This window comes from Bombus bifarius, unplaced genomic scaffold, assembly GCF_011952205.1.
Source record: "Bombus bifarius isolate JDL3187 unplaced genomic scaffold, Bbif_JDL3187 scf7180000008233, whole genome shotgun sequence".
Classification (NCBI taxonomy): Eukaryota; Metazoa; Arthropoda; class Insecta; order Hymenoptera; family Apidae; genus Bombus; species Bombus bifarius.
The window spans coordinates 456,228-470,877 of NW_022884528.1; the positions used below are offsets into that span (position 1 = coordinate 456,228).

The following is a 14,650-nucleotide window of genomic DNA, read 5'->3' on the forward strand; positions in this document are numbered from 1 at the left end:
ACGTTGCTGTGCTGTATACATTAGGATAGACACATACATACTAATTATTAAACAAAAATAAGTAATATAACACAATAAAATGCAAATATAATATAGTAACTAAGAGTTCAATAAGTTGATAAGAACTTATTACATAAGAAAGTAATATAGTATAAGAAACTAAATAAGAATGCAAGAATCTCGTTGTAATAGACGATGAGCCTAAAGTATGAATAAAACATTTTTATTATTATTACAGCATATTATGTAGCTATGGTGATTATGTGAGGAACGAAATCGTCGTCTAATTCGACTGTAGTTTCGTAATTAAAAATATGTCTTGCCACAAGTAAGCAAGTATTTGAATACTTTTGAGTAATCTTATGATCGTATATGTATAACACGTTATTCTGCAATTATCGAAGTGCGCTTTGATGTCGTATATTTCATTTGATTGATTAATCGAATTCTATCTCACTATTCGCTTAAAAAGAAATTTTGACAAATTTAAAATCGTACATTTATTTCGAAGCTCAACTTTCAAAATTATGGTATTTTCTTTCCAGCTTCTATCGCTTTGAGGTTTCCCAATATAATTCGCAAAAATAATGACGCAAAATGAATTTCCAATCTTTCCATATTAATCGTTTCATATTATTCCGCGGCCTGTTTATGACGACACCAACCGACGGTTTAAAAGAATACCAAATGAGCACCTTCTACATTCAGCAAAAAGAGTCAGACAGAAAATGAACTGCAAAGTGCGGAAACCGAAGGCAGAGAAATTAACGCGGAGGAACCCGTTCTGCTGAATCAACGTGCTCACGCCACGTAACTTTACGAGTCTTTTAATTAAGTCAAATAGTTCGTTACTGTGCAAATGTCTGGAAACAGACTGTGAAATTAATACAATTTCTCATCGGCGAATGAATCGACTTCAACGATTACATTAAACAAGGCACCATACGGGATCTGATTCGAGCAAATGAATAGGATAGGTGTTTAGTAACACGGCAACAGTATTATCGATAAACTTACCACGTTTACATTGCGTGTTTCGTTTGAGTAACTAATTAAGCTTCGGGACGTATGTGTACTCACGTTCGACTATATACATACTTCTATTATATTTGGTTCGGGTATTTGATGAATGATCGTAATGCGTATATATATAGTGTGTATGTAATAATATAATGTAATATTGTGATAATAATAATATAATGTGTATATATATACCATAGTTACCTTCTTATGTATGTATAAGAAATTATATATATATATATATATACGGGGTGGTTGGTAACTGGTGGTACAAGCGGAAGGGGGGTGATTCTACCAAAAAAGATATATAAGATAAGATAAAAGATATATATAAAGAAATATAGAATAAAAATTTTTTTTTAATTTTACAACGAGACAACGATCTACAGTGAGATCCGTTATAACAAGACGTGATAAAGTGCACGCGTACCGAGCGAAAATTCAAAGTCGATTTTCTCGAAAACAAAGCCTCAAACGAAAAATTTTTATTCTATATTTTCGATTTCTTTTTTCGCGTAGAATCACCCCCTTTCCGCTTGTACCACTAGTTACCAACCACCCTGTATATATAAGAAAATAACTATGGTACTATTACGTCTAGATACTATAAAATAATGCAATGTTTTGAATAGGATGATCCAAGAAGAATTAGCTTAGAACCTTATTATTTTATATTCTTAAGGAATCCTACTATTATATATTAAAATTTACTTGAGCATCTAAAACATTATTTTTGAAGATGTGAAAAAGACTTATTAACGAGAATTGTTCAGTATAAGGGGGGCTATAATATTTTTTGGGAAAGGACGTAATAATTTTCTTGTAGCTAGAGGAACAGCTGTGGAAATACCATATCTTGGCAAAAGGTACATCGATAAGGAAATTACAATAGGGCGTATAATTCTATTTCTTCTTTTAAAAGAGATTTTCGTATTCTTCTTGCGTTTCGATATTAAAAACGTAGAATGTGACTAACTAATCATAACGACCATCTTGTTCCAAATCGTTCGAAATAAAATACTTTGCAAAGACTTCATACTTGGACTAAATTATTCCTTAATGATAATTTGGAGGAGGGAAGATTAAAAAATTTTCATTTTAACGATATGTTAAAATTCATAAAAAAAAAAAATAAATTATGCAACAACGTTGATTTAATTCAATTACGCGCTATATATTTCTATAATGTATCATTAATGGCCTTGTAGTTGATGTAACATGAAATACTAATGAAAAATAAATCGACCCATATATGTATATTTTTAAATACTCATACTTCGTTCGTTATTGTATAAAATATACATATTTTCCAGTTAATAGTATGATTCAATATATTTATTTCACTTTACTTATAAGCGAACTAAATTCATGAAACATTCTCCTATGAAAATTATATTTTACATCAAAATTATATTTTACAATGAAAGTATTATCTTTATCCTTCTTGATCATAAACTTTATAATCTTAGATTCATGTTTATTAAACACCTTCTATGTATTGTTTTTATGATTAATAAACTGCGAACCTTTATGTAATTTTGCGCACTTTTATGAATATGGTTAAAGAAATGGAAGAAGCTGAGATTTTACAGCCAGCACTGTACTTTAGATATCTTACATAAAGGCTGCAGATAAAAAGACGAATAGTCATATTTCTCAACTTTTATAGAAAATCAACTTTATAGTTCGATATATCGTCAACCGATCTTATATCTTTTTATTCGATTTTCAGATATGTGTTTTTATCACCTCTTGCACATTCAGAGAATATTAATAACATTGATCGTGTATGCAGCGTAATATTAATTAAGTAGAACTGGCGTCATAACTACACTGGAAATTTATGTATCTATTAAATCTTTAATTTAATAGAGGTAAAAATAAAAATTAATATTGAATGAATCTTTTAAGAAACTTAAAGCATTCGATGTGCGAACCACAGTTGTTGTCTTGTTGACAAATAAAATTAGCATCTTCGCTTTCTTTTGTTAATGTTAGCAAAACTATTTACGTACACGTGTGTTTCTTTTCTAGGATTTCCGAAAAGGTATCACACATCCATACTTGTCATTAGGGTGAAATAATTAAAAGATTTTACTTAAAAAAATATAACTTTGGCTTTATGGAAATTTCGGTCACCGTATATACAGGGGAAATAGAAAGCAAACAGAGTATACTACGTTAATGTCTCATATACGCGAAGAAATCAGGTCAGATACACCAAAGAACAAGTAGTGACCAAACACAGAAAAGACAATCAACGAGAAGGAAATATGAGAATCGACAAAATTAAGGGATGCGCGAAACTAAGGACATTTTGTCTAGAAGAATAGTATCAGCAGCATTGTTAACTCAAATTGGAACCAAAGAAATCTCTGAGAATAAGATAGAATAAGACTGAGAATTAAGACACTAGAATTTTAAGTCAATTCTGAAATACACTCTGCTCTAGTTCTATCTATTGTCTTGTTATCATTCATGCTATGCTATATTATGTTATTCCACGTGGTATACTATATATGTCATATTACATTACATATATATATTACATTACACGTTGCTGCGTTTTATTCCATTAGTTCACCGGTTCTTAACACTTTATCGACCGATAGCAGATTAATCGGCTTTTGTCCCCGACGCTTACCGATCGATAGCCAATTAATCGGCTTTTCGTCACCGACAATCTTTCTCATCATTTGAGCAGTAATTTGTTATTTAGTACTAAGGTACCTTGCTCAGTTGTGTCAGTTACGTTGCTTTGTAAGCTCCTACAGTTTTATACCAATTTGAAAAACTTACCGTTCACAATGAACGAAAAGAATGTCATTGGAGAGTCTGAACCGAAACAGAGCCGGCACCAGGGAGAATCTACGCCTGAGCTGCCGGTCGGACATATGTATGCTGTTGAACAGCTAGCGGTCAGTGAAGTGTTAACCTTATGTTTACGGACTCCCTTTAAATTCTTCGCTATCGCAGCCCCCCATGACTCAACTGAAGACTGAAATCCGTAATGTGACAAATATGTACAATTGAAACACTCGTCAACTGCTCATCAACAACCTTCAAATTTGCAGAGAAGAGATTTGTTATGAATAAACACACGTATTAAATATTTTATATTCCCATAGTGGGGACTTGGCGGACCCACGGAGATCTGCAGACCGCAGATTAAAAACCGCTGACCTAGTTCGTAAGATAGACGTTACACCGGTGCAATGGTAACATAGTATTGGTATAGTTAAAAAATCAAAATGACATCAAGTGTACACGTTTGTAACGGATATTATGCTAGGCTTTACGTCTCGCGTCAATAAACAAATAATAATACTAATAATATGCGGTAATGCATAAAATATTCGAAATAATAATAGTGGTAATAATATGCAGAAATATATAAAATATTCGAAATGTAATACTCCTTACAATATTTACTGAATGAAACGAAGCTCTATTTAAGTTTTGGTTTTTTAGTTGTGTTCATAAAAGTATGAATTCGTGTAGGTACACATCCGCGGTCTACTAATAGCTACACTAATATTATCAGTTTCTTTAGAAAACACGGAGGATTTATCATCGATCCACGAAGGCTACACTAACTATTCCATGTTAAAATACTTCTCCTTAACTATCAAGTGCCACGAAGGCCGGAAAATTAATAGAAATAAATTTATCGTATTCATCGCGTATAATTTTCATATATTTTTGCACGCTATGCACATTCTTACATGTACGTTAAAATTATCCACCGATGTACAAACATCAGCAGTCTACTGATTAGATATCGATGAATAATAATAATAAATAATACATAAGAAGAAATATCATATCTTATTAATAGAATCGAAGGTACAATAAGCTCGTTGAATCGGATCAATGAAACGACGCGCAGCGACGAAAGCGATGAAAACAATCGCATCGAAAGTTTGCGTTTCTCTTATCGGAAACGTTACGCAATATGCTTCGATACGGTAGAAAATCTTCCGCTCCTTTTCCCTCTTCTGTGACTGATAACAACACCGTGCATCATAATAAAGCTTCGTTTAAACAGGAAGCAATCGATCAAAGTTCGACGAAGGTTTGGAAATGAGTAAAGAAGATTTTATATAACAGGAAACTTCAAACCATATGGCGAAAATAAGTTGTTCATTCTCTCACTCTGCGATTCTCGAGTTTCTATCATTTTTTCTACGTTTCTCTCTTTTTTTCTCCTTTTTTCAAAATTTTGAGGAAATATTTATAGACAAAATCGAATCAAAGAATTTTCTTTTTTTTATTATTTAATAACGTCCAACTGGACGTTTGGTAAATGAACCAAAGAATGACACACACTGATAAGAAATTTTGTTCGTATTTTGTCGAAGCTTGAGACGTGCTTAACGTTAGAGAAATACAATTGTGTCCAGAATGATGGAAAGACGCGAAAGGGATGAAAGAATGCGAAGCTACGCTGCATCTTTTAATTAAAAAACGGCTGTAAAATTCTCAATTCTCGTGTGGGTACGAGCTACAAAATACGACATGACAGAATTTGATTAGACGCACGCATTTTCGTCGCAATTTTGTTTCATTGTATCCCGGATCCGACTTTTGCGTAACAGCTAGACTGCAGATTTTTAAATATTTATAGAAAATTTGAAAGTTGCATAGAATGGCCTATAATATGAAAAAATATATGAAATGTCAATGTCCGAAGTATGGCACTGTCTATAATGCTTGATAGGTAAGCTACGACAACTTGCTACGGAGTTCGTACTTTTTTAATTGTATTTTCAATAATATAGATTTGCATAAATATCAGCAATCTAGTAACATTTTCCGCGTTATAATTATACTGGTTCTACAATTTTGAAACAAGAATAAACTAGTTTCCTTTTTTCAGGAAGAAATTAATAAATTGTTGTATTAATAAATTCAAACGTGTCATACTTGAACACCTTTTGGAGTATTGCAACACCTAGCGTAGAATTTTCATATGAATATATATTAGGTTGTCCGAAAAGTGTCTTTCTTTTACAGACACGTCTTCTACAACAATGAATCTTTATACAAACATGGAACCTAATCTGTCGTACGTTGTAATCTTTATTTTGATAGAGCAAAATGGATCATACGTAATTCGATAAAATAATATAAAACGAAAAATGTTGTGTATCCATTATTTCCTTATAAAACTAAAGAAACTTTTCGGACGACCTAATATATTACGCTCGTTACACGAAACTTCGCGAAATTTCAATAGATTTGAGACCAGTGCGAAAATGTATTGAGAAGTTGCATATATCGCGGACATACGGTTAATGAAAAACTAATACACAGCATGGGTAGTAGTCTGAAACGTAAAATTAATGCTAAAGATAGTCTCACTGTTGTGGCTTATTAATATAGCGAATAAGTAAATAATCGTTCAAATTCTTCGACGATCTTTATCCTACGATAAATACATTTCTAACTTCTGTACACGCATTCGGACCCCGTTTTAAATTTTCCGTTTTAAGTTATATAAGACATTCGAAAATAAAATTTTCATCTATGCGGTGAGTGCCTTGAAATGCAACATAATTCATTCAAAGCGTTTTGCTTAATAAAACCAATGGATAACTGAAGTAGACTCAACCTGTATTACGTATATGTAGAAACAAAAAGTTTCTACGAATATTCGAATACTTTCGTAAATAAATAATTTCATAAATAATTTCCTAATAAAAGGATACCGTCTTTTCTTATAGATATCAGAGTTATAATTTGATACACACAGGAGTCTCTCGAATAACACGCTATTCTTACAATTTTTACGGATTCGCTGTACGACGGTTCGAGAATCGGAGAAACTTAATGGGAATTTTCAAACATTGAAATTTTGTAATATTCCAATTTTTAATCCGTTTTTAGTCCGTGGAATCGTATTGGCTTTTTCGCGTTCGAAAATTTATTGTAACTAACATGAATAACATTAATATGTAATATTTTAAATTAATTATCGATTGCTCTAATAAAAATATATTAATTATAAGAAATACGTATTTTTATTAATTGTGACAATCTAGCCAGCATTTTTCTATTAATTCTACGTTTCCTGTAACACGTTTCGCGTGATACGACGTTTTTTTCGGAATTTAACTACCGGTGTTGTACGGTACCTGATACCTGTACAAATATTTCGCATGCTACTTTAAAATTCTGTAATATAATGAAAATGTTGAAAATCGTGTTCTACGATACGCGAAATTACTAGACGATAGAAAGGTCGAGAATTTTTGTCCACCTACGTATTCCAATAAAATTATGTTTAGGCGTGGCAACATGAATGCCGTATTGATAATTTATCATTGCACGATGTTACAAACGAGCACGTATAATCATCAACGTCGACGATCACCGAAGATTTCTTCATGTCGGCTAAATTAACCGAAGAAGAAAGTTTTCAATGTATGAGTTGTACGTATTAGAAACGAATTAAAGAGTCGTAGAAGATCGTATCTGTTGGATGTGAAGGAAGAATTTCTCAAGGAAAATCCAACCAGTGCAAACTTTGACCATAAACGACGGACAATAATATTACATCGTCATGGAATAACTTAAATTGGCCAATCTAGATTTATATACATTATAAAGTCTCATTAAGTTAGAAAAATTTATCAAATGTCCAGCTGGACAAATTGTAAAATACAAATTAAATAATAAAAAAGAATTATAAAGTCTCGTTTAATCCAAGTTTCGTATATCTTTATACAAAGATTTGATTCGTTGTTTTATTTATTTATCTTGTGTCGCATCAACTTTTACGTTACAAGTCTTTGGTTACAAATAAGCATTATCGATACGATCGTTTATTGTTACAACAATAATCGTTCAAACTAAAGCTATCAGCCACAGCTGTTACATTGCACTGCGATACAGACTATAAAGTAAGGATGTACGCCAATAACTTTTGCGATCACTGTATGTACATACACAGCTAACGATTATATACGAGTTATATAAATCGCTTCGGTGAAACATTATCAAACGCAACGCGTCTGTTCCGATGATTCACTATGGATGAAAGAGTAGCACCGTGACCAGGCAACTATGTATCAGCGAATCTGTTGAGAGAAATTCGCGTGGTAGCAAAGAACGAAATCCCTTGCGTGTAAAGGTTATTTTCGTCCGTATCATTCTACGGTGAAAACACGATGTTCCTTTTTGCTCGTTCCACTATGCTTTTGTACAGAATACGAACGTAACGATGATGTTGCACCGTTGCACTCACTGGAAATACACTCGCGGCTGATTTTGTTGGCGAGGATATCGCTCCGTTTACCTTAATCCTTCTTTTCTTTTTCTCTTTTCTTTTTGCACTCGAAAACGTTTATTGAAAATAGTCGTCATGCGATCAGCGACGAAAAGATATGCTTGACATGTTTATAAAAACGGTTAATTTTCATAGCTATCACTGGATCTCAAAAGAAATTTTTCGACAAATCAAATGATTAAAAAATCATTCCGATCACGAATAAGAACCGTAGATGGTCAACATTTATTATTATTTAATTATTGTCGCATCGATTAATAGTCATTAGCGATCGTTAATTAAAACTAATTTACGTAGGTTGGTAGGATCATTACCTTCGCGTAATTGTTTTACGTCTTTTGTGTGTACATACATGTGTATGTAGATTTGGTAAAGTAGTATCACAGTACACAGTTATATTATTATTACTGCAATAGTTAAATAGTTATCGAAATACAATTATACAGTTAGAAAGAGTATGATTAAGAGTAAGTTTAATAAGAATAAGTTTCAGTATATGAATCATGTAAATCAATCTTATTTTATACATGGTAGGCAAAGATTAATAAAATTACAGTTACACAATTATAGTAACTGCTTTTAGTTACGAATAACCATTATTCACGATGAGAACATTTTGTGGTTATTAGTAACCGTTATCGATGACAGAAATTTTTCTGGCCACTAATACCTAACCATTATCGATAATGGAACTTCTTTTGGTTACGAATAACCATCATAGATAGCAAAATTGTGTGTGTGTGTGTGTGTTTTTTTTTGTTACCGATAATCATTCTCGACGACAATAATCGTTTAAACTAACATACTGTTTCTTATATTACAAATCCTGTTAAATTTGATTTATTGCTGTTATCATCGCTGTGTCAGATTATTTTACACGTGTATTGCGATAAACACACGTAATTTTGAAAGAAATTGAGGATGGGCTGTCATCCGTATTATATTATATTATATTAAATATCTTTGGGAATACGTATAATGACATATTGATGCTAAAACGTGGAAAAAGAAAAATTCATTTCTCCAGGCAATGGGATTGGAAATATGTATATATAAAAAAAATATAAAATATAAAAAATATATATAATTATATATATATTTTTCCAATCCCAATGCCTGGAGAAATGAATTTTTCTTCATGAAATATGTATATATAAAAAAAATATAAAATATAAAAAATATATATAATTATATATATATTTTTCCAATCCCAATGCCTGGAGAAATGAATTTTTCTTTTTTCACGTTTTTAGCATCAATATGTCATTATATGTATTCCCAAAGATATTTAATAATGGAAATGCTCTTTTCCTTCACATTTCTTCAAAACGTGGGAATTATAGCTTCTATTCGAATGTGGGATTTGTCGTTTGGATAAATCCTTAATGCAAACTATGGTTTCTAAAGAGGAAAAAGAAATATATGTCGGGTTTACATTAGAATGAGAGTTAGAGGCGTGAAACGAATCTTCGTTTGGATTACACGTTGTCGTTATGCAATAGAGAAGACATTGACTAGTGCAAATACGATTATCATAGAATTGGACAAGTAACCGTAGTAATTAGATACTCGAGAAACTAATGACAATGATCCTAGGTTCAATAACGAATCCGCGGTCGACGGAATGATAGATGAACGTGCTCACAAAATCTAAGTCGGACGCGTAATATTCACTGGTGTTACTCTTTTCGTCGATGAGATCGCAAGAAGGAATGAATTTCCGTCCCGATGATGTCACAGAGGAAAACTATGATGGGGTGTGTCTAAGGGCACGAGATCATCGGATTCGTCGAGGATAGCCTTCGTTCAGAAAGTAAGGGAAATTGGCGTTGCTGCTAATTGGTCAATCTCCATATCGGTGGTTAGAAAAAGATGCAAGCCGCCCTTGAGGGAAAGTTGCTAGTGGGAGACGTCATTCGTTGAAAAAATAGGTCTCCTCTATCTCCTCGTAGTTGGGACAAAGACTGTTCGAAGGACTTTAATTAGTTAAATCTTAAGATTTATAGCGGGCCCTCGGGCTAGCTAAACATGTACTGCGGAGACAATCATGGCAATCATCTCGAAGAATAGGGTCTGCATGTGGCGAGCTACGGGACAGGGCCCGTTGGAATGTTTACTGTCGAGCGTTACAACTATTTCCTTTTTAAGGAGAGCTATAGAATTACTCCATGCTTTTGTTAGACAAAGCGTTCATCCCGTGACCGCGGCTACGTTCGGCGACTGGCTGTCGCCTCGAGCCCAAGCTCATTATCACAACTCTCGAACAATTACAATCGGATTGAATAACTACAATTGTTTAATTACAGCTATAGTAGACTCTAGGTTACAATGTTGCGGGATTATCCAAAATTCCAAAGGCTCCGGTGTTCTTTCATCTCCGACATATACATATTTAATATATAATATTTCTACGTATAATATAATACATATATATTTCTATACAATTTATAAAATTGTCGTAATAATTTTCAAAATTGTTGTTTATGGAATTATAATCATAATTGTCGTCATTTGCAGACATTTAATTTCAAAAGCAAGACTTTATAAAATTCTGAATTTCTGTAAAGTTGGGTAAAACATGATAGGCGTAAGCCTGGCTTCCCTGGTCAACCAGGATAAAATGTAATTATCCTTTTCTCTCTCGTGTCTTTTTCTTTCTTTTTTGTTGTTGTCTGCCTCGTTTTTCCACGAGGCTGATAAACGATTACTGTTTCAAAAATTTGAACGATGCTGCAAGATTAGGTGCGATAGCTTGAGAGGAAGGTTGGGGTCAAAATGTTTATAATTTCAAAGTGAAATTAATTTTTATATCCTCTAAATAGTAAGAAAGAATTGAGCAGCATTATTTCCACGATATAGAATCCTGACTTTTTATATCATTTTGCTGACTTTCATGCGTTAACATAGTACGAAAGAAGTTGATCCATTCTTTTCATATATTTATTATATCAGCACACTGTTCTGGTTTTTTGCTATACAAAATGTGGAGAATACAGTTAATGTGTACCTCTCTTTCATCTTTCCATTTGCATCATCGGTCCATTGTTGGATCATCTTTCCATCAGAAAGTTTCCTTTTTATTACAAAGGTAGGATTATTGGCTTTCCACTGGCTCCAAGAATGCGAATCATGTAAGTTTTTCCTTGAAGCAGCTCAGAAGTAAATTATATGCTGCTATACAAATTATGTATATATAGAAACCGACCTGAATGTTTCAGGTCGTCCATAAATTTATGCATAACTTTACTAGCACGTCCTTGTCGTCTGATCTTGTTATCCCTAACACCGGCATAAATTAAAAAACAGTGTATTCATCCTTTCTTTTCAGAATATGTAATTTTCTTCCATACTTACGAGTTTTATTTGAAATTTGAAATAGTTCTACAAAATTCATTCAAAATAGTCGACACCTCCACGGAACTATGGATCCATCTACACAGATTGTTACAGATTTTATTTCCTGGCTCGTGAATCTCTTTCAATGTACGATAAAAATATAAAACCAATTATACTAACTAACTATATTACACACATATATAACGACAAATATTATATTTTACGGTATTTTTCATTTCAAACGTTTTCGTATATTTTCATCAATGTCTATGTCTGGGGAGCGTGGAGGTGTTTTTCCGTATTATGTACGTGATGAACAATACAGACAACAATCCAGACATTGTCCCATTAGTTCGAACGAACTCTTAAAACCATTGACGAAAGATACTGGGCGAGAATCAACACGCGTGAAAATCTTATGGTAAAGAGACTGTATGATAACGTCACCAAGGAGGCTACGTAGATCACATCCACCGCTGGATAAATGCCCAATTGCCCAGTGCCTCCGCTAGAACACTGTTTGAAAGCGAGGGGGACAAATACGAATAAATGTGTACGAATAAGTGGAACGAATGAATGGATCGAGCGAATGGTAGTAAAATAAGTACTACAAATCATGTAAAAAGTTTACTAATGGTAAGACTGGCGCATGAGTTACGAGTAATATATATATATTAGTTTAAAAAAAAAGCGAGCCACGTTCATTTACTTATTTATTTAGTGTGACCAAGGAAACCGAAGTCTCGGATCTGGACTTTTTAACATTTGCTCAGCGACTGACTAAAACCGATCATCAACGGTTCGATGTTGAGGAATGTTTAGATTATCGGCGCTCGGGGAGCACGGGGCGGCTACGGGTTCTCAGGGCGTAGGACCACGCCCTGGGAAACCCCGATGAATTTGATATTCTCCTATAGCCGGATAGTGGATGGTCGGCACCTTTGGCCTCCGCCAGTTTGCTGATCCAGTGCGGAGAACCTCGGAGAAGTTGGTGGGTCCGTATCTGCCAAGACCACTCACCTCATCTTCTTGTGGGGATCCCCGTCACCCTGCACCAGCCTTGTCCGGGGTAGGGTGCGAAAGAGTGAGTGGCACCAGGATGGAAACCCTTGTTGACGACCTAGGCGATTCTTTACGAAGTATTATGAATAGAAAAACGAACCAAAAAATTGTTTACGCTGCAGGGGAGGTATACCCCAGTTCCGGCGCAGCTGCGGGTTGAAAAGCGGGCCCCACTGTGTCGTCATCGAGCAACCGTGGCCGTCCGGGGGTGGGCCGCCAGGCCCCCGGACACGCTCATGCGTCTCGCAAAGGTGAAGGGGACACGTGAACCGGGCGGTCACGGAGAGGGACGGAGGAACCCGACCTTATGCCGTCGGCCCGGGATCTTCGTGGGGTGAATGCGGCGGTGGGAGGGTGAGATCCGACGACGAAATGTCGTCGTGCTCTTTCTACTCGACCGTTGCGGGCACGCTCAGCAAGTGGTCGTACCACAGGATTACCGGAACCGCGGAAAGCACCACCTCCGCCACCAACGGTGACGGCGCAGGCGCCGGACACGACGGGCGGACGCGTTCGCAGGGGATCCGGACTCCACGCTAATACCGGCTCCCGATAAAAGGAAGAAGAGGGGCGCGAGGCGCGGGGTGGACACCGACACCCACACCGATGCCGAGGCTACCACCGTGCCCGCCGCCGCCTCTACCATCCGCGACGGTGCCGACGATGGCGACGACAAACGGAGTGACGAAATGAGGATCGGACCGGTCGACAAGCAAGTGACCGTGAAGGACGCGGAACCGACCCACGATCAGGAAGAGGAGGATGTTGCATACCTGCGAAGGAGGGTGCGCTCTCTGGAGAGAGAGGTCAATCGTCTCCAAGAGACGGTGGAACGGCTGACCAAGGAATGCACGGAGAGGACGGACAAAGATGATAATAAAGACGGTGAAGGACAAGAGGTGGGGATCACCTCTACGAAGGGGGGAGGGCGAAAGAAAATGCTCCCGGGGCCCAAACGGGAGCAATTATGGGTTCCCCCATCTCCCCCACACCCCTGGTCAGCGTCGCGCCATTTCCGCTGTCCCGACGGGTCGGGGAGTAATGCAAAAACTAAGAAAACGGATAGATTCGGTGGTCCAGGACCTCGAGATCGACTAGAGGATCTCAAGATCCTGTTCCTCCGTAAGTTGGAGGAGTATTGGCGAGAAATAATGTCGGGGGAACAATCCCTGGCCACGGACGCTGGCGTCGCCACAAGTACCGTACAAGCACGATTGCGGTCGGCGAGAGACATCTAGCGGTCGACCGGGGAGTCGTCGGCCGACGAGGCAGGATTCACTACCAGGAAGAGGAACAGGGAAAGCGAGGCGAAGGAATAGAAAGCCAACGGCGCAACCTCTTTCAGCGGTCCATGCGCCGACCGAGGACACAAGAACCAAGGGACGGGTATCGTCGTCTTTTCTGTCGTCGACATTGCGAACAGGGGCCTTGGCGCCCAGGACGGCGACCGGCAGTGGCGGAACAAGGGCAGGGACTATCGAGGAGGTGGCCGCTCGGCCTCTGGTGCGCACGGGAAGGGAATCCATGCGAGGAGCGGGCGATGGATCCGGGAGCTATCGGGGCAGGAAAGAGACGTAACGCTAGAGGGCGAGACCTGCGCAGCGAGAAAGTGCCGGACCTTCCCCGACCCCCACGGTGCGTCGCGGTATCGCTCACCGTGAGGGACGGCTCGGGCTTCACGTACAGGGATGCGATGTCGGTGGTGAAGAGGGAAGTCAAGCTCTCCGAACTCGACATCACGGAGTTAAGACCGAATACGGCGATTACGGGGGCGCAGCTGTTACCAGGACGCTGGCACTGGTTGAGCGGATGGCGGCCACGCTGAAAGACTTGCCCCCCCAAGGTAACCGTGTCGCGAAGGACAGCCGAGCTAAGAGTAACCGGACTGGAGGACTCGGTCACTCCGGAGGAGGTGGCAGCCGCTGTTGCTGAGGCCGGGGG

At 37.1% G+C, this 14,650-nt stretch overlaps 1 protein-coding gene across 4 annotated transcripts in view; it reads right to left on the reverse strand.

The window, feature by feature from the left end:
- Positions 1–14,650, reverse strand: part of LOC117211410 (UBA-like domain-containing protein 2) — an 87,957-nt gene that overhangs the window by 18,457 nt on the left and 54,850 nt on the right. Inside the window, exon 4 of one of the 4 annotated variants that reach the window (XM_033455237.1) lies at positions 11,914–12,155. The exons of 2 other annotated variants lie outside the window; for them this stretch is intronic. In XM_033455237.1, the coding sequence (XP_033311128.1) occupies positions 11,996–12,155 (160 nt within the window). In that variant the 3' untranslated portion in view covers positions 11,914–11,995. Of the gene's footprint in view, positions 1–11,913; positions 12,156–14,650 lie in introns of those variants that run through there. One more of the 4 variants, XM_033455235.1, reaches the window with a different exon arrangement.